Genomic DNA, 18,814 nt, shown 5'->3' with positions numbered 1-18,814 from the left:
CCGGCGATTAAATAGCAAAAATCAATTAAATTAATTGTGTTTTATGAAGTTGACTATTGTGATATTATATTTTTTAGCTAAAACGTTTGCTTTGGACCTGGTGCTTCCTTTAGGGGAAGAAACCAGAATATTTTTTGAAGTGGAGAACTCGGAAGTGGATTTTGTGAATGCATGGAATATTAGAGGGATAGCGTTTAGAAACAGCTGCTACAAAGCAAAAGGCTATGAAGAGATAAAGAGAGTATTCTACCACGGGTACCTGTTGTACACAGACACCGGAGAGGGCGAGGTGCCAGGAAAGCGCTACGTGTGCTTCAACGAGTTCAAGGGAAGAGTGTCACTGTCAGTAGGGAGACAAAAAAAGGGGCTCTATGAAGCGTATTTCTATATGGCAAACGACGTTGTGTACAACTTGCAGAAGGTCTACGGAATGCTGAACTACTCGAGCGGAAAGATAGACGGAATGAGCCCGGGAAAGTTCCTTGTGACAATGACGGACAGCCTGGTTGAAAACAACTCGCCTTACTCGGGATTGGATGTCGCAAAGAGGGTGCCGGGCATAATATATGAGTCCGTGGAAGTGCAGAGTCCAACGATAAGGTTCGACGTCGACAAGATATTTGAGAAGATTCTTAAGAAGAGTACGCCTTACGATATGGAATCAGATAAGAAATACTTTGAACTCTTTGCAGAAGACGAAGAAAAGGAGTGATTTTAATATACTTGCGTCATTATTTACATTGGCTAGCCAAGTGTGTGTTATATAGCAGGTGCGGTTACGGACAGATAGATAGCTGTTGAAAGAAAACACAAAAATAATTTAAGTAGAAAAGTTAACACGAGTTAAGATAAAGATGTAAAAATGATGTTAATGTGGATGCTTGCACTGTTTGTGTCGAGTTCGTTTCAAAATGAATTGGTACTACCTATGAATAACTGCAACTTGGACTTTAATGTAGCAAGAGATTACATTTATAGGAAAACTGAAGGACTTAATCAATATTATCAAGAAGTTAAGGATGAGCACGTAGTATACGAGCACGTCAAAGGCGGTCTGATAAGGAGAGTGATACTCAGAGATATTGAGCTATTTAACGATAAGGAAGAACGTGAGCCAGGGTTTAGAAGATTAGTCCGCTACGATCACTTCGGAAATAGCGACATAGTGGTGATAGACGGAGTATTGGACGTGTTGATAACTGAAAGAGCCTTCCTGTTCACCTATGGAAGGATGTATAACCTCATGGCAGTAGAAGCAGCACTGGTGGATTCGCTGAAACACTGCGACTTGTCGACAGCAGAGTTTGTCAGAAAACTGGTGTATTCAAGGCTGCCTAAAATAAGAAGTCTTGAAAACTATAACGGCCTAGGATTAGTTAACAATGCATTCAAAATGATGGACATTGGAGATGACTATGAGGACCACATTAAGTTCCACTTCAATAATATACTAAAATTAATGGAAGTGAGAATTGTGAAGCTAGACAATTAGGGAAGTTAGGAAAAGATCTGTCGAGTTTAACCGTATAGAAATGGGATTAGGGAATGTGAAGATTACAGGGATAGACTAAAGAATTGAGGTTTCATTAGTAATAGAATGGACTAGTCTATATAATTGCACATTTGGTTAGCTTATAACAGGGAAAGGGATCAGCTGAATTATGAAAAAAGATTAACATGAATAACAACAAAAGATTATAAGATATTATAATAGAATTTATAAAAGAATAAAAGGAAAAATAAGCATTTTGTTAATATTAGAAGGTAGATTCTAATATAAAATACATATGTAGTCACCCTGGTTAGCCAATGTGTGACAAAAATAGATAGCCAAGTGGAAATTAGTATCACTTACAGTCTTATAAAATGAATATCATTGTAATAATAGTATTTCTAACAAGTAAATCGCTATCCATCGTATTGGATATACCATTTAACCCAGTGGATGAAAGTTATTTTAAAATCACAAAGGTGGGTGTTAACCCGAATTTGATACTGGAAGAGTACGGAATAGCACATGGATATATATTCTATGAATCAAATGACCACAACTTTATAAATAGAGTAACATACCTAGGAAATGAGATATTTAATGACGGAGAATACAGAGAAAGATCATTTAGAAGATTAGTGAGCTATGGAGATATGGGAAACGCAGTAACAGTGTCAATATACTCAGGAAGTGAAGAAATAGAGTTGGAATCAATATTATACATAACTAAAGCAATAGTATACGATTTGAAAGAAGCAAGGAAAGTATTTAGGATAAAAAGAGACCCATTGATACCAGAATCAGAAAAACCATCGCTGAAGTCAATATGTTATGAATTAAATAAACTAAAACCAGAGAATTATGTCGAGGAAGTAAGCAGGCTCACGAAAAAAGAAGTTACAATGGGTGAAAAACAAATAGAACGTGAACTGGATAAAATTTTTAGAATCATAATAGTTAGAGCATTGGCAAAAAAATTAGTAGAAGGAATGAACACATAAAGGGAAAAAAAGTATGCATAGCAGGCAAATTAATAATGAAGTAAAAATGACAAAAAAGGAAATATAATAAAAAAAATAAATAAAAGTAAATTAAAAATACAAATAAAGATGATAAAAATTAGGATTAATAAAAATGAGATATAGATGGGAAGGAGGATCAAAAGTGAAAAAAGAGAAGATAAGAAATTGTAAAATTAAAGGATCTAAAATAAAAATAACGTAATAATAAGGATGATGGAGTAAGAATGAAATTTAGAAGGAGTTAATATAATGAAAACATTTAATAAAGAGGATCTAAACAGGAAATCGAAATATTTAATTAAAAAGTAAAAAAAAATATTATTAAAATCAATAAGGTTAAGAAAAATAAAACTAAATAAAAAAGAAATTCAAAATAAGGAAAAAAAAGTAAGGAAGGTTAATAATTGATTTGAAAGGGTGCTGGGAATCGTAGACCTCACAAGGAGCTCGAGCACAAGTTTAATACTTTAGATTCATACATGTGAAGAAGAAAATGGATCCAGTACTACTCCTGATATTTTCTATTGTAAATACAGTATGTATAAGTCTCTACCTGCCCAGCAACGATAGAGAATCTCCACATTTCACAATAGTCCAGGATATCGAATACTCACATACGCCGTATCATCCTGCTATGCTAATACACTTCACAATCACATACGAAAGTAAGACTGACGACATAATTAATGAAATTTATTACTACGGAGCACAGATATTCCACGACAAGGGACACGACCCGCCGCCAGAACGAAGAATCGTGACCTACACGATGACGGGAAGGCAGGTTATCATCTCAGTACACCCGAGTGACATAGACACGTCAGTGGACACTAATTACTTTGAAGCCCAGTACTTTATAGACCACGACGGAGTCTACGACATAGCGCACAACGTGCCGAGCGGAATCCACATCGTCAACAACAACCCGAACTCAGTGAAGGAGCACGAGCTGCTCGCGTTCCTCACGAAAAAGGACATGGAACACGAAATATACCCAATCTTCCCCTCGAAGAGCATCTTCGACTTCATCACGACGAAGCTGTTCTCGAGGTTCTTCAGGAACGCGACCTCGAATGAACCTGAGCACAAGTACGAGAAGGCGAGTGAGCTGGAGGACGACTACCAGCTCAGAGGCAACGCCGAGGGCGAGGACGGGGCCCTCGTGGAGGTGAACGCAGGGGACGAGGCGGGGCAGAGGCACGAGGGGCTCCACCACCGCCGCCCGGGCGCCCACGAGGACCAAGTGGAAGTATAGAGACTTTCAGAATGCAGACACGTGAAATCAATTCCTGTAAAATAAAATCGAAAAATTCAGTACGTTTCGCAGATTTAAGTGCTTTAATCGCTTTACGACCTCTAATGTAATGCTTGTACAAGTACACGGAAGATTTAGACTGCAAATTTAGATTATACCGAGTGTTCGGAGCTGTATGTGCATTTTGAGTGAATAAGAGCGTATATTATTGCATAAATGTTTAAATATAATGGTATGCAGTGTGTATATAGAGGTATACAGTTCTGTATACAGAGTATATGAGTTACATATATATAGTTATGTATGATCATAATGGCATATATACATGATATATATATATATATATATGTGCGCAAATACATATGTACAAAATATAAAGTTACACAATGAAAATAAATAACATAAATATGCAAGAATGTATAACTATGGAAACAGTTGAGCTAAAATATAAAAACACAGTGGGCTGTATTAGAGGCAAACAGACATGGCTAGCCATCAAGAGTCAGTAAGTAGAATCCTAAATTAGTGATTTAAAATGAGCACGGCCAAATATATAATCTTGATATTACTTATAACGCACTCCTCATGTATAGAAGTGACTTTGCCAATTACATTGTGTGATCCCTCGCAACTGTCAATAACGACCACGGCGATAACACTACACAAACAAGGAGGATACTACCACTTCTGCAGACTGTATAAATATGAGTCAAACAGTGGGCTGATAACGAAGGTTAGATACAAAAACGTGATCCTATTCACAAACTTGATGCCGCCAATGTCGCACTCCAACAGAGTAGTATACGAAATGGTAGGAGAAAACTTCGAGGTAGTGGTAATCACACTCGGATCAGGATCAGGTCTGATAGAAGGAGGATATTACATAATAGACAACAAGGTATACGACATATGGTCGCTAGATGCAGTAGTAAACGATGAACTTAAGACCTTCAATGAGCCGTTTAAAAACATAGTGGAGGATGTGATATACTCGAGGATCCCTGACATGAGATATATGCACTCATTCACAATCGAATCGGTCACCAGCGGAGACCTAATCATAGCACAAAAAGCGCCCCTTAACATGCTGCCAAACATAACAATTGATACAATAGTGTGTATCGTAATGAACAGAATCCTAGTGGGTCAAGTAATTGAGTCAGAAAGTGAAGAAACATTGGAAGTCGCAGAGGATGAGGAGCTACGACCACTGGACTACTCTCTACGAAAAAGGAATTAGAGTCAAACAGATTGAATGTGATTTGCTTTGAATAAATATACAATAGGCAGGTACACGTAGTTTTACACATAGTATGGATAAAGTGTATACACAATAACACACTGTGCACCAAGTGTACAAACCAAGACACCTACATCTAGTAAATTAGTGCGGATAAAATACATTCGATCTCAATACTTTTCTCAAAGGAAAAATGCATTTAATGCGATTAAAGAAAAGGTGAGCGATTGACCGATTACTTTGCAAACTGGTGATGGAAAATTTCGACTGTTGTCAAAGGGTATACATTACACATCGTAGATAAGTGCACCTCAACATGGTAAAAATTATTGACATCAGTTTAAAAAATTTATTTTCAAAGCCTTTATTGAAAAGTTGAGATAAACTGCAATTAAAAAGTAAAGTAATCTTAAAATTCTATTCAAAAGGCACAGAATCTGATAAAACCCTTGGGCCTAATAAAATGAATCTTAGAAATTAAATATTAAAAAATAGATAAAATCGGTTCAGAAACATTATTACATATATAAAACACCGTTTTAATATACAAATAGCATTTCCAGAACAAAAAGAGGCAAAAATGAAGATCTTAGCCTTGTTGATGTGTATAGCAGTACAAAGGGTCATCTCCAGGCCAATAACGCTGATGTTGCCATGCGACGAAATTGACCTTCAGGACATAAACATAACAACGAAGGGGCAAATACTGGTGAATTCAGCTACACAGATCTACGAGGCAACGGAAGGGAACATGATACACAAAATAATGTTCTACAACCAGATATTATACTCGGCAGAGAGGAATGACACGGCGACGATGAGGAAAGTGTTTGTGGAGGCCACAAAAACGGACACCTTGATGGCAATAGAGACGAAATATCCAAATGGGTTGGATATGCAGTACTTCAGAATCGACGGCCACGACGCAATAAAAATAACATTCCTTCAGTTCATAGGACTACTGCACAGAACGTGAAGATAGCAAAAACAAACATGAAAAGTAAAAAAACAAAAACGTATGTGTGGAGAGCCGAACATGTGGGAACTAAAAAGTGTACAAAAAGACGAAATTAACTTTAAAACACCCAAAAAACAAAACCAGATAATGTGCTTTATGTATGTGAACACATATAAATACAATAGTAAAAACAGCCACCTAGGGGGCTCGAACCCCTGACCACCAGATTAAGAGTCTGGCGCTCTTCCGACTGAGCTAAGGAGGCCACAGTTGACGTTTGATAATCAAATTCATACGGTATCTAGAATTGAAAAGACCACAAATAATGAAAATGATAAGGATAGAATGAAAATAATTTACAATTATAGCGAAAACCATGAAATTTAACGTTTTATAAAATCATGATGGAAGGTGCCACAAACGCGAGATTCCGTGTGTGTCACAATCATATTATACTAAATGACTAAAATGACGGACATTGAGGTCATAAATTCAAAAATAATCTAAAATTAAATATTAAATACCTGCAACATCGTTTATGCAATCGCCTGATAAGACCCGTGGATTCCACGACTAGCACAGTAACATCAGTTATATCTTTGTCCACACTTAGATGGAATAAGTTTTATTGTGTTTCTGGTAAAAATAATCAGCATTTTTAGATATGTATCATATTTTTAAATTATATTTTAATTATATCAACGAGAACTTATCTATTCCTACAATATGGATATTTTAATTCACATTAATCACCAAATTCAATAATTCTAACACATTCAAGCCAATGTATTCACTGTGTATTGAATAATTGAAAGGTGTTAGCATAATAAATAGGCTATATGTATTTAACTTCAATTGGAAAATAACAACTACACATTAATTTTTTTAAACAGTATATAAACTCATTTTTTAAGTCGTTTTTGGTTTAATTGGAACAAATATAATGATGAACAATTTGAAAAAAGTTCTATTGTTCTGCGGTGCATTTGATCCGATCACTGCGGGACATATGCTTATGCTCAACTTGTGCATCAAAACAAACTTTTTCAACGAAATACGAATTATGCCCAGCGGCGAAAGAGTCGACAAACAGTATAAGACCTCAGACACTCACAGAACTAAGATGTGTGAGATCGCAATAGATGTATTTAAAAAGGAATACCCAAACACAAACATCATTTTTAGCAATTATGAAATGGAACTTCAGCAAACGCAGGACACATATTTTACAGTTAAGCACTTCCAAGACACAGAAAAAGATAAAGAATTCTACTTTTTCCTAGGATCCGATATTTTGCCGGAAATGTTTGAGTGGTAAGTATAATATAAAACGTTCATTCCAATACTTTAGGCCGCACTCAAATGAATTGATACAAATCACTAAATTTTTAATAGCAAAAAGAGAAGGATACGACATAAAGACAGATGATGCAAATAAACTAAATAGCTATAAACTACTTGATGATTTACTCACTGAAGCCGGAGTTCAAAAACAGACCTCTCCAGCTTCCTCCACTGAAGCCAGAGAAAAGTTGAATGAAGGAAAGGTAAGATTCCACTTTTTTATTTACGTATTACGATTAGGTTTATGTTTATAGCTAGTTATTCCCACGATTACAGTTTTTTACAACAATTAAGAGTGTGTAATACGCAGGCATTACTTATATACCTGTTAAAACATACCTTTAGCAGCGCCAATTACATTTAACCTTACACATCACACTTTACAATTTTCAGAAATGCGGAAACGTACTGTTGCATCCTGATGTGATGAAGTATGTTGAGGATAACAACCTCTATGGCCTGATACCCTATACAAATATGTATCCGTAATGTAATAGTAATAAAACATACATAGTACCCGTTAAAAAGTAAATCTTTTGCATCTTATCTAGTATTCATCTGAGTTTGTAAAATGAGTCTGGCCGATTTGGAAGAATGGCAAAGACTGCTGTCGCTGGCTACCAGGCCCTCCGTTAAGACTCAGATACAGCTATTCATCTCAAACCTGGTATTAAAAACATCCCATACACGTTGTAATAACAAATGTATTAGGAATCCACAGTAGTGGCGAGCAATGGCGTCAATAGTAAAGCAAACGTACGGCCACACTAAGCACGTAACCGCCAATTTTCAGGTTGTTTACAACACGATAAGTTCATTCTCCTGGGATCAGACACCCAATTTTGTAACGTAAGCCGCTTAAATTCATTGAATCCCTCAGAGTTCTCATCCCCTTTGCTGAGGAGCTCAAGGACGTTGTGGTAGATGTCGATACAGAATCTTTGGACGTTAAGGTACGAGCACACGTTATTGTCAACTAGACCCTAACCCTAATCTCACACACAGTTTTGTTCTGGATCGAAGCACTACCAGTTCAAGGTAAAGAAGCTGTACTCTACGGTCAAGAAGGAAGGTACATACGCTCACACATAACATCGCCTCAGGTGTTAGCTGGAAGCAGAAGAGCGGCTATCTACAGGTGAAGCTTGAGAAGGTACACGTTGGAAGACTCAATGACTCTGCGTACAGGATAAGCAAGTTAACTGGGCTAGCCTGTCTTCGGCCTCCGACAAGGTACTCCCGGTCCTTGACGTAATGTGTAGGATAAAAAGCCGATTCTCCCCAAGAGTGACGACTCAAATCCCCAGGCCATGCTAATGGACATGATGAAGAACCTCTACAACGAGGTACTAGACCCGTTCACGGCCACCTATCTATTTGCCGACTAGCCGCCGCTTTATTAATTACCTATGAATAAATTTATTGCCTCCATTACACTCCACATCATTCTTCTCAGGGCGATGATGAGATGAAGAGGACTATTGCTAAGGCCTGGGTACGCGCATACGAGTTAATTTATTACATTAGACTGAGGCTATGGACAAGAGGGTTGATCCTATGGTTTAAAGGCTTCGATGAGTTTCTGCGTCATTTCTTGCATCCGTTTATTATCTGCACACCATGACATTTTAACAATGTTAATCTATTTGTTCGCAATAATGGTAATCTATTTGTTAGCAATAATGTTAACCTATTTGTTACCAGTAGTGTTATCTAAATAACAACATCTAAATAACTGGCATTAATAATTCCGCGATTACCTGACTCCTCCCCTTTGGTTTCAACCTCCTCAGCTAGGTCGACCAACTCCCTGATCAGGTCGAAGTGCTCTGAAGTGGACAGCAGAGGCTGGAAGAGATTGAGCGTCTCCTTGAGGCACCAGAGCTTTTCGCTGAAGAACAAGTAGTGGTTGCCCTTGAGGAGGACCAAGTTCACGCACACGTAGCAGCACAGAAGCGCATCTAGATGCGTCAGCGACGATAGCTGCTGGTTGAACTGAGTCTGCTTCGCCTTCAGGAAGTTCCTCGAGTCCCTCTTCAGGTTGTAGTTAATGTACATCAACTTGCACAGCTCCCGAGAGGAGGACACGCACTGCGCCGCGTCCTTGCTTTTCAGGTGCGCCGCAAACTCGCCGAACTGGGCTTTGACGTCCTCGTCCAGTATCAACTCGAGCATCTTGATCCTCTTGGTTGCGTCCAACTCGACGGCCCCCTCCACGAGCTTGTTGTTCCTGAGGTAGTACTCCAGCAGGAGGTTGAAGACGGCGGAGCACAGCTCCTTCGCCATGAACTGCAGCAACACGTTGTTGGCGCTGTGCTCCACCTTTTCGAAGGTCTTCAGCGCCATTTCACTCTCCATGATGTGCAGCACCAGCGTCTCCGTGGTGTCCTTGGTTATCTTGCTCTGGGCCGACGTCTTCGTCGCCCTCTTCGCCGACACTATCATATTCATCAGCTCCTTCTTCAGGTCCTCTTCAACCAGCGATAGCAGCTGCTCCGGGTATACTTGATACAGGTCCACAAAGTGGTTATCCTTGATGTCGAACTTCGCATCAGCCTTCATTTCATCAGTTACTTCAGTTTTAGATCCTGGACTCTCATAATCTTCAGCATTAGCGGCACCATTGCCCTTTTCATCGTCCTTATCAGGGCCATCAGCATTCAAATCCAAATTATCAGAAACACTTTCGTAACCCAGTATCAGCTCAACGCACTCAGATAAATGGCCTGATCCCAGCTTCGACTCGTTGAACACCTGGTAAAACTGCTTCACCTTGTCCTTGAAGTCGCTCATCTGCTTTATCAGGTACTTGATCAGGTCCTCCTTGAACGAATTTGAGACGTACACGCTGTCCATCAGCAGCCCACTTTTTGCTGCGTTTTTGACGCTGTTGACCACCAGCGTCCAGTCGCTCTGGTTCAGCACTCCGGGCAGCATCGAGCTAACCTCTCTCCAGCTCCTAGACGAGATCGCCTCGTTGATCAAAATCGACACTGGCTGGAACAGGTCCTTGTTAATGTACACTGAATCCAACTTAAGGTTGTTCGGGAAGATCTTTTCGACCAGCTTCGCGTCCAGGTGTGCGAACGTTTTCACCAGCTTCACCTCCACGTATCCGTTCCTGCTGTAGTTGTTCGCCAGGTAGCTTTCCACCGAGTCCATGTACGACCTCGGCGTGTACTCTCCTCCCTTCAGCATCCCGTGCACCTCCTCCTTCTTCAGCAGGTCCTGGATCATGTCGTTCACCACGTTGATGTTGATCTTTATTATGCGCGATATCTCCTGGGTCGCCATTGGCGTCGTCACTGCGAGCAGCGCCGCCTTCAGGTTGTTCACCTTTCTCTCCTCGAAGGTTTGCGACTCGATGATGTTCCCGTTGATGATTCCCTTTATCACAGTTCCCACGTTCGCGTTAACGTATGACTTGATCATTTCCAGCGGCAGGTCGTACTCCTTCGACAACTCCGAGAACGCCACTGTTCCGCACTCCTGGACCCTGTCGTTTATTGCGGCCATCAGGTTCCTCACGTAGTCCCTGCTGATTATTACTCCGTGCGAGTTCAGGTAGTCATCGCTCGCCTTCGTTATGTTGTTCACTGCCTTGTCGATGTAGTCTGGCTGGAAATTAAGTATCGCGTTGAGCTGGAAGATTGGAATCCTTCCTCCGTGGAGCAACAATTCATTCTCCACCTCGTTTTGTACCTCTTCTATTGTGTAAAACAGCATTCCATCGCTGCTCATGATCACATTGACATTTTTCTTCCTACATACCTTAAGAAGGATGTCTATACACTGTAAATTGCTCAGCCGCGCCTTCGCCTTTCTAGACTGCGCTGATGCCAACCTGCTCCTCAATTCGGCTATGGAAGGCATATTTTAACTTTTAAAATACACTAAATACTATTTTTCATCTTTTGTGAATTTGTGAGACAATTATTTGAATAATATGATATGACTCAGCCACCACCTGCTGAAAGTCGTGTTAAATAACAAATTTATGGATGTGCAAATAAAAAATCACTTAACTTTAAAACATTATGAGAGCATTGAAAGAATACCGAGTAAAAACTGCAATCCAAGGAATGCGCTGGCTGCTATCACCAGCTGTGACTTTAACGACATCGGCTGTGCGACCTTCTCCTTGTAGGCCGTTTTTCTGAACTTATCTGTAGAATTTTTCAAATCCATGGTTTTTGAGTATATTTCTTCTACATTTTCAACTGATTTACTCAGTTCCAGCACTGCCATATTCGCTCCCTTTTGTATCTCGACCACTTCCTTGATTGCTTCTCCTAATAGGCGGTCAATTTTACTCAATTCCGGGTGTTTATTATTATTTTCTGTATATTTTTTAATATTCCCTTCATCCCATCGAGATTCAATTTGATTAAGTTTATTCTTTATCTTCTTAATATCATCTATATTATGGTTAATTTAATCACTTATATAAAAAGCTTACCATTTGTTTCTCTATTTATTTGATCTATTTTTTCGGCGACAATTTTATCTAAATCCAATTCGTGATTTTGTTCGGATTTATATGAGTAGTTGTCGTATGTGTCGCCTGAATACGATGAATCGTCGTCAGATTGAACTGACAGTTGCGATCTCATTGTTGACTCAGTCAACATATAGTCGATTTCATCGACAACTAACCAATCTTTATATGATTTTGGCGATACGAAGTCCGATGTCGAATACATTACAAAATATGCTGCAATATCGATATCTTCTTTAAAAATTACAAATATTGTAAATCAATTACACAACACAAACACAACAAATATAAAATTAAACATTATTTGCTAATATTTTTTTTCTATAGTGTACACAGTGTTATCATCGCGGGCTACCAGACATTTAGTTGCGATATTTAGGAACAGTCCGCTACAGACTACTCCGTGAATCTGCAAAACCATATTAATTTTCCATTTTTACCATTTTAAGTTCTGTGTGAAGCGTTTTGAGTTCCATTGGCTTAAATTTAACATCCATCACAACATTGTGATTATCGGTCAGAAACAATGAGCCGTCTCTATTTTTTCTCACCTTCCAGTCATTTATAAACTCTCTAAATTTATTAAAAATATATTTGCAGGTTGAACGGTGGCCATGTTCAACTATTTCTATGGGCAAATCAAATGTTTCCAGCAGGTGTTTTGTCGCCACTTTAGAATGATCAACCATCTACACAATTGGTTAAAAACGCACAAAACATACAACAATAAACTCTTTTGCATATTGCTCCACTAAATATTCCTTGAAGAGAGCTCCTCCTCCACCTTTAATCAAGTTTAAGTTTTGGTCAACGGAATCTGCACCGTCAATTGCAACATCAATTAGTCTGTCACTTTCAACGACCTCGTCTAGTGTAAGCAGAGGTATTCCTAGCTTATTTGCCTAGGGAAGGTTACTACACAGTCATTTACCTGTTCTGAGGTCCGATTGCTCGTTGAGACGCCCTGCACATTTGAAAGCTTCTCCTGTTTCAACAGTTCGGCCAACCTCTCAACAGCCAAATCTGAAGTCCTGCCTGTTCCAAGGGCAACGATCGTGTTACTTTTGACATATGTGTCAACGGCCTTATGTGCCTAACAACATTAATGATATATGTATACACTAACGACCAATTTCATTAATTTCAGCTGATCCATTTTAATAACAAAATTGTACAAAAAACAAATGCAAAGTCAAAATCGGTTTACATTAAAAAATGTATTTGGTTAAAACTTAGGTGCGAATGGTGGGCACAGATGACATATTAGTTATAGTACAAGTGTTATCCTTTGTTGCATCATCATTTTATGCTGGACCTGATGGAACGCGCATCTGATGATGCTTTTGATGATACTGTGGATGCTCCCGTGCCCCTCGAAACGCTAGGAATAGATCAGCTGAAACTAAGCGGAACATCTCTAATTCTCCGAGATTTTGATAAAAAGTACATCTACAAGGTCATCAAGCTCCATTCCGCTACCGAAGCGCTTTTCTACTCAATTGCATATCGCATATATCCCCCGAATGTGGACGATTTACGAGTTAACAATATTAACCCAAAGACCTTCAAAAATGTTTCCTACTTAGTTGAGCAGGAAATGATCCCTCAGTTTTATGGAATTACCACCATCTCAAGGAACGGTTGGTTCTCACATTCTCACTCTTCCTTAGACTATTCCTGGTACGAGCTCGGAAAAAACGCGACGAAGAACGAAAACATATACAGAGCGATTAAAGTTAGTTTCACACGATCACATTTCTGATTAGTTGGAGAATCTGCTAAGGGATTTCAAAAATCCTGGCATCATCGACATAAAACTGGGTTCACACAACTTCAACTACAGCAGTACGTTTAAAACACCTACTAGTTAACAAATAAACACAAACACGAACACTAATTTTAATTTTAAGTGAACTACGGTGAAATCGATGACCACTTAAAGCTGAAGTGCATCGACACGTACCGCGAGATGAAGCACAAGTACCGAGACTCAGTATCCAACAAAAAGCCTTTCGACTATCAACTGGTATTTAGTATACTAACGGAACGCACTCGCGTCTACCACAGATACAGATACTCATTAATGCTGACACGCCATTTTCATAAACACTTGCAGGACCTGAACGCTTCAGAGCTAGGGCTCCCGGAGTCGTACAAGAGTCTCGACGCGAACACGCTGCAGTCCGTGTTTAAGTCGTGGAGGCAGAGGCAAGTGGCCCTGGAGACCACCGAGCAGGAACTCGGGTTCAGAATATCCTCAATATACTTCGAACTTCCTGACAAGAAGTACCTGATAACGAGCGCCGAGGCCAAGCAGTTGAGCAAGTCCGAGACAGTGAACATCCTCAAGGAGTAAGCGACCACTTTTCATAAGCTACTTTAGCATACTCAACCTTAACAAGGACGAGAAGTTCAGCTTGAAGTTCGTCGACTTCCTGAATCGGCTTAAGAGCTGGATCCTACTGCAGACCTCAGTATCAATAGTAGCCTCGTCCATCCTCATCATTTTCGACCAAGACGACTTGCAACACTATAAAATCAAGTGGATCGATTTCACACACATAAATCACAATTCCATGAATGTAAGTCATCCGATTTATCATTAGGCTCATGGTAGCCAGTTATGCCACAAGTGTTACATTGTGCCATATATCTTATGTTATGCTATTGATTTGTTACTGAACTCATCGCATAATTATGGATTTAACCAGATTTTATTGTGGATTTAACCATAACTCATTAATACCGACAAACAAAAATACATACACACGCATACACACACACACACACAAATGAATTACGTTCAGGAGGACAACTCAAACATGATAAAGGGGATAGACAATCTAATCTGCATAACTGAGAACCGAGAGCCCTGTAACACCTGAGTACGTACTCACTCACCCACGTAATGTGATTACATTATCTTACACGCGCAGACATCTACGGTATCAGCACAGGCTGGTTGTTTTCTATGGTGACCGCCTTGATCTCAGCTCCATACTTGTATCTGAACATATTTGTTAACTTGTTTGGCAACTACTAATAGATAGTGCTAGCTGGTTCTAACTAGTAGTAGCTATATAACTGGTTCTAATTACTAGTAGATAGTGCTAGCTGGTTCTAACTACTAGTAGCTATATAACTGGTTCTAACTACTAGTAGATAGTGCTAGCTGCTGTAAAAACTCACATGATCAGTAGTTTTGGTGCGATTCCTAGGTTCTTACACGGGTTGTAGAAGCCAATGAGGTTTTCCTTATTCCTTCCCGACATGTAGAGCGTCGAGTCTGTGACCTTGGACATGACAACGTTGGTAACGTTGAAGACGCATCTTGCGGCATTGAAGCCGGGGTCAAAGTGTTTTCTGGCGCCACTCCTGCTGAGGAACTCGGCCACCACGTCCTCTCGTGGACTGTAGCTGCGCGTGTTGAAGTAGATCGACTTGTGGTTCCTGCTCACGTAGTCCAGAACCGTGGGATGCCCGTAGAGCGCCAGCAGCACGAGCATCCCCTTCTTCTCCAGCTCCCTGAGGTAGGTCGACCTGGCGATGTTGAGCAGCTTGTTGTTCTCGTCGGCGGCTATCTTCCTGCCGAGGTCGTCCTCCCTGCTCGTCTCGAAGGTCGGCTCATTGCCCTCTGGGCCAGGCCTGTACTTGGCGTCGGAGTCCGACTCCCCGGAGCCGCGATCCCAGCGGCCGCTCTGCAGCGGCGGGTACTGGTAGTACTTAATGTGCTTGCACTCGTACAGGCCGAGGTCGCCCTGCACCGCCGTGAAGTAGTACGCGTACGACTTCCTGAAGAACTGCGGGAACGTGGCGTAGAAGTTATTCCTGAGCGGGTTTCTGTAGACCGACTCCTCGAACTCTATTATGCTGTTGAGCCTGTCCAGAAGCACGTTGTCTCCCTCCCTCTTCGTCGACATCCTGCACACGTTGTCGTACAGGTTGCGCGCCGCCGTCGCCACCAGGGGCATCAGAAGGGTCAGAGCCGTCAGCGATGACACCAGGTATATCGCCTGGTTTTCGTCGCCTCTGTACAGTAGAACTGGCACCACCACCTTAGAGTTGTTGACAATGCCCTTCAGGACCAGGAGCACCTTGTTGTTGTTCAGACACAGCCTGTACTCCGCCTTCATGATTCCCAGGTAGTTCGACTCCAGGAACGTCCTGAAGAACCACTCGACCGAGAGCCCCTTCATCAGGCACAGCCTCACCACTGCTCCCAGCGTGCTTCCGAAGACGTTCAGCGTCTTCGTCCTCATCTCGACGCCCATGTTGTCCGGCGTCGCCACCACCTTCAGGTTTACCTTCGTGTGCCTGTTGAGCACCTTGAGGTAGGAGTAGTCCAGGAACACTCCGTTCGTCAGCGTGAGCTCGAACGAGTGCTTGTTGTTCAGGTTTTTGTGGAAGACTGCGTACAGGTTCGGCATGAGCCTGTCCGAGAGCGTCAGAATCGCAGTCGACCAGAACGTTTCGCTGAACTTCTTCTTCAGACTCAGCAGCAGCACCCTGTTCGTGAAGAAGTTGCCCGTGTCCGCGCTCACTCTCAGCTCCAGCGTGTCCGAGAGCTCCTTGCTCATGTAGATGCGTGAGAGCAGGTTTCCAAACGTGCCTCTCGCCAGAACGGCCGATAGCGTCACTCCGAACCTGTACTTGTTGTACAGGAGCTCGACTGAATTGTCCAGCGTCACTCCTGTCAAGTACAAGTATCTGCTCGGCATCAGCGCCTGACTCGAGTACTTGTCATCCTTCCTTTTTTTGAACATCACGTCGTCGGAAAAAAGGTCACTCCTTGCGTTGAACGTATAGTTTGTCACCACCTGGAAGGGGAGCATCTTAAGCTCCCTTTGGTACCGGTCCCTCAGCAGCAGGAACACTCGCCTTGAGACGAACTCGTTATTCTTTTCTATGCTCGATATCTCTTGCTTCGGCCCATCCTCGCTCAAATCCTCAGGAATCGAGTACACACTTCGCTCACTCGTCTTCTCATTCATTATCAGCTTTGCTAAGGTCGATCCTTCTTGCCCATATTTATCTAAATTCCATCAATTACGATCCATCCACTTTTATAAGATACGCAATTCAGTCACAAACACTTATAACTTACCGTACTGGCTTCTTAACACTGGGTCTGAAAGCACTGAATATGCCTTCTGGATCTTTGTAAAAGCTGTCTCCCTCTTCTTAGTCAATGGGTCTTCGGGCTCAATTGATACATTCCGATATGTAGCCTCATTCTGGCCATTACTATATGTCACATAGGCCGAGTCACTGGTGGAGGAATGCTTATCCGGGTGCCAAAGCCTAATTAAATTGCGATAATTGGTTTTAATTTCTTCTTGTGTCGCCTAAACCAAATTTATTAATCAAAAAAAATAAATAATACATATAAAAAAAATTAAATAATCAAAAATTTAATAAATAAATTAACACAAGTCAACTTAACATACATTTGGAGACAAATTTAGTACATCGTAGTAGTCGAAATCGTCTAATTCCAAATCCATATTTAATCTAACTGAGAAATATGCTTTTTATGAATTAAAAAGAGTCTAAGATATACCAATTATGGGATTTTATATGTACGATGTGTATCATTTACTCTAATCTACAAATTTGAGCTACATTTATTTTATGACCACAACAACATTATTATACACAAATATTTATATTATAAAGGTGCGATTTTAACACATAATATAATGAATTTGTTTATTCTCTTTAGGTCAGATAGGGCTGCCACCCGCTTCGCAAAATTGATTATTTGTGTTTTAAGAATTTGTTAATAGTGTAATTTTTAATTTGTAAAGTATATAAAATGGATTTTACACAGGATTCCACAAATAATAAGGAAAAACCTCCCGAAGACCCTTTGGGTTCTGGAAAGTTTAAACTAAATAACGACAACCTTCTAATATCTCTGGCTCAATCTCATAGAAACGCACGGCCGTCTCAAGTAGTATATTCTCAACCACTGAAAAGTGATAAATCGGAATACTACGAGGAATGGCTCCAAAAGTGTGTTGCCTGGATTGCCATGGGCTCTGGCATAAAGAGAATGGATTTTAACGCCTTGGAAAAAATAACTAACTATTTGGTAAACGAGATTAAATCTATAGGAAGGAAGGCGGCTTATTTGAGTCGAGTTAGAGGCTGTGAGACGAGCAACTTCGTCGACGTCATGAACGCAATAGAGTCCGTGAACCCTGCAGTCTACAACGCAATTTTCAAGGAGAAGAAAACGTCGAAAATGAAGCAGATGCCGAAGCAGATTCCGCTGGTTGGCCACAACACACTGATTCAACCTGCAATGCTATCCCAGCCGTCTGCTCTCTACTTTGAGTGCATGGTGAACGCAACTGAGTGCATATCGGAATTGAACAAGGACAACGAAGAGGAGACGACTTTTGTCTACAACAGCATGAGCAGGAACCAATACAAGTCTGGGAAGACGCTGAAGATGCCAAAAATAATGGACATGGACTTCCACTCAATATACACGAACCGGGGCCCCTACTCGCTGAAGGCCGACGAGACTTATCAGCAAATAGTGGCTTCGCGACCCAGATTTGTGCACAAGCACATGCCGCTTCTCCCTCCCGAGTTCGTTACGACGGAAAGCCCGGGGCAGGGCATGGACTACAGCCCGCGTGACGTGAAAACGTCTGAAAAGTTGACAAGGCAGAACCTGCTTCTCCAGTCGGACCTGCCGATACTACACAGAGTGCAAATAGAGCCGGAGCTTCGCGAGTTGAGATCGGATAAAGACCAGATCAACACGCTGAACAAAACTCCGTAATAATTAAAATTTTTTTTATCACTATGCACATACACATGGTTACACTGCTACTATGCACATACACATGGTTACACTGTTATCTTCTATACTTATAGTTATGTATATATATATATATACATACATATGCCAGTAAACGTACACATGTATGTTCTATGTGCAACAACAGCATAACATATGCACACGAATTATACACAATATAAACACTTAGC

At 40.7% G+C, this 18,814-nt stretch overlaps 14 protein-coding genes and 1 non-coding gene across 15 annotated transcripts; 10 read left to right on the top strand and 5 right to left on the bottom strand.

Moving 5' to 3' along the window:
* Positions 1 to 43: 43 nt before the first annotated feature.
* On the top strand, positions 44 to 712 carry TOT_030000288 (conserved hypothetical protein; the record flags this gene model as incomplete). The annotated part of the gene is made up of 1 exon (XM_009693033.1): positions 44 to 712. One exon carries the CDS (start codon positions 44 to 46, stop codon positions 710 to 712), a length of 669 nt encoding a protein of 222 aa, XP_009691328.1.
* Positions 713 to 862: 150 nt separating this feature from the next.
* Positions 863 to 1,492, top strand: TOT_030000287 (conserved hypothetical protein; the record flags this gene model as incomplete). Its single annotated transcript, XM_009693032.1, has 1 exon — positions 863 to 1,492. One exon carries the CDS (start codon positions 863 to 865, stop codon positions 1,490 to 1,492), a length of 630 nt encoding a protein of 209 aa, XP_009691327.1.
* A 374-nt stretch (positions 1,493 to 1,866) lies between these two features.
* TOT_030000286 (conserved hypothetical protein) lies at positions 1,867 to 2,493 on the top strand (the record flags this gene model as incomplete). The annotated part of the gene is made up of 1 exon (XM_009693031.1): positions 1,867 to 2,493. One exon carries the CDS (start codon positions 1,867 to 1,869, stop codon positions 2,491 to 2,493), a length of 627 nt encoding a protein of 208 aa, XP_009691326.1.
* Positions 2,494 to 3,007: 514 nt separating this feature from the next.
* TOT_030000285 (conserved hypothetical protein) lies at positions 3,008 to 3,769 on the top strand (the record flags this gene model as incomplete). The annotated part of the gene is made up of 1 exon (XM_009693030.1): positions 3,008 to 3,769. The coding sequence occupies one exon, from the start codon at positions 3,008 to 3,010 to the stop codon at positions 3,767 to 3,769; it is 762 nt and encodes a 253-aa protein (XP_009691325.1).
* A 535-nt stretch (positions 3,770 to 4,304) lies between these two features.
* On the top strand, positions 4,305 to 5,009 carry TOT_030000284 (conserved hypothetical protein; the record flags this gene model as incomplete). The annotated part of the gene is made up of 1 exon (XM_009693029.1): positions 4,305 to 5,009. The coding sequence occupies one exon, from the start codon at positions 4,305 to 4,307 to the stop codon at positions 5,007 to 5,009; it is 705 nt and encodes a 234-aa protein (XP_009691324.1).
* A 580-nt stretch (positions 5,010 to 5,589) lies between these two features.
* TOT_030000283 (conserved hypothetical protein) lies at positions 5,590 to 6,083 on the top strand (the record flags this gene model as incomplete). The annotated part of the gene is given in 2 exon segments (XM_009693028.1): positions 5,590 to 5,957; positions 5,966 to 6,083. Coding segments are annotated over 2 exon segments (486 nt in total).
* Positions 6,084 to 6,159: 76 nt separating this feature from the next.
* Positions 6,160 to 6,232, bottom strand: TOT_03t000002. Its single transcript has one exon. It is a non-coding gene; the product is annotated as a tRNA-Lys (tRNA).
* Positions 6,233 to 6,910: 678 nt separating this feature from the next.
* On the top strand, positions 6,911 to 7,800 carry TOT_030000282 (nicotinate-nucleotide adenylyltransferase-like protein; the record flags this gene model as incomplete). The annotated part of the gene is made up of 3 exons (XM_009693027.1): positions 6,911 to 7,281; positions 7,319 to 7,514; positions 7,705 to 7,800. The coding sequence occupies 3 exons, from the start codon at positions 6,911 to 6,913 to the stop codon at positions 7,798 to 7,800; spliced, it is 663 nt and encodes a 220-aa protein (XP_009691322.1).
* Positions 7,801 to 7,882: 82 nt separating this feature from the next.
* Positions 7,883 to 8,935, top strand: TOT_030000281 (calcyclin binding protein-like; the record flags this gene model as incomplete). The annotated part of the gene is made up of 9 exons (XM_009693026.1): positions 7,883 to 7,978; positions 8,023 to 8,067; positions 8,105 to 8,160; positions 8,192 to 8,264; positions 8,317 to 8,383; positions 8,415 to 8,464; positions 8,500 to 8,544; positions 8,574 to 8,657; positions 8,768 to 8,935. The coding sequence occupies 9 exons, from the start codon at positions 7,883 to 7,885 to the stop codon at positions 8,933 to 8,935; spliced, it is 684 nt and encodes a 227-aa protein (XP_009691321.1).
* Positions 8,936 to 9,024: 89 nt separating this feature from the next.
* Positions 9,025 to 11,184, bottom strand: TOT_030000280 (conserved hypothetical protein; the record flags this gene model as incomplete). The annotated part of the gene is made up of 1 exon (XM_009693025.1): positions 9,025 to 11,184. One exon carries the CDS (start codon positions 11,182 to 11,184, stop codon positions 9,025 to 9,027), a length of 2,160 nt encoding a protein of 719 aa, XP_009691320.1.
* Positions 11,185 to 11,346: 162 nt separating this feature from the next.
* Positions 11,347 to 12,014, bottom strand: TOT_030000279 (conserved hypothetical protein; the record flags this gene model as incomplete). The annotated part of the gene is made up of 2 exons (XM_009693024.1): positions 11,347 to 11,729; positions 11,771 to 12,014. The coding sequence occupies 2 exons, from the start codon at positions 12,012 to 12,014 to the stop codon at positions 11,347 to 11,349; spliced, it is 627 nt and encodes a 208-aa protein (XP_009691319.1).
* Positions 12,015 to 12,231: 217 nt separating this feature from the next.
* TOT_030000278 (ribose 5-phosphate epimerase) lies at positions 12,232 to 12,965 on the bottom strand (the record flags this gene model as incomplete). The annotated part of the gene is made up of 4 exons (XM_009693023.1): positions 12,232 to 12,498; positions 12,532 to 12,711; positions 12,741 to 12,902; positions 12,936 to 12,965. The coding sequence occupies 4 exons, from the start codon at positions 12,963 to 12,965 to the stop codon at positions 12,232 to 12,234; spliced, it is 639 nt and encodes a 212-aa protein (XP_009691318.1).
* Positions 12,966 to 13,115: 150 nt separating this feature from the next.
* Positions 13,116 to 14,415, top strand: TOT_030000277 (conserved hypothetical protein; the record flags this gene model as incomplete). The annotated part of the gene is made up of 5 exons (XM_009693022.1): positions 13,116 to 13,544; positions 13,576 to 13,654; positions 13,720 to 13,835; positions 13,926 to 14,161; positions 14,193 to 14,415. The coding sequence occupies 5 exons, from the start codon at positions 13,116 to 13,118 to the stop codon at positions 14,413 to 14,415; spliced, it is 1,083 nt and encodes a 360-aa protein (XP_009691317.1).
* A 579-nt stretch (positions 14,416 to 14,994) lies between these two features.
* Positions 14,995 to 17,313, bottom strand: TOT_030000276 (molecular chaperone DnaJ; the record flags this gene model as incomplete). Its single annotated transcript, XM_009693021.1, has 3 exons — positions 14,995 to 16,841; positions 16,914 to 17,154; positions 17,257 to 17,313. The coding sequence occupies 3 exons, from the start codon at positions 17,311 to 17,313 to the stop codon at positions 14,995 to 14,997; spliced, it is 2,145 nt and encodes a 714-aa protein (XP_009691316.1).
* Positions 17,314 to 17,624: 311 nt separating this feature from the next.
* Positions 17,625 to 18,605, top strand: TOT_030000275 (conserved hypothetical protein; the record flags this gene model as incomplete). Its single annotated transcript, XM_009693020.1, has 1 exon — positions 17,625 to 18,605. The coding sequence occupies one exon, from the start codon at positions 17,625 to 17,627 to the stop codon at positions 18,603 to 18,605; it is 981 nt and encodes a 326-aa protein (XP_009691315.1).
* Between the last annotated feature and the right edge of the window lie 209 nt (positions 18,606 to 18,814).

Source organism: Theileria orientalis, chromosome 3 (genome assembly GCF_000740895.1).
Source record: "Theileria orientalis strain Shintoku DNA, chromosome 3, complete genome".
NCBI lineage: Eukaryota > Apicomplexa > Aconoidasida > Piroplasmida > Theileriidae > Theileria > Theileria orientalis.
Note: the sequence above shows the minus strand (reverse complement) of the source record. Positions and strands in the feature narration are given on the sequence as shown.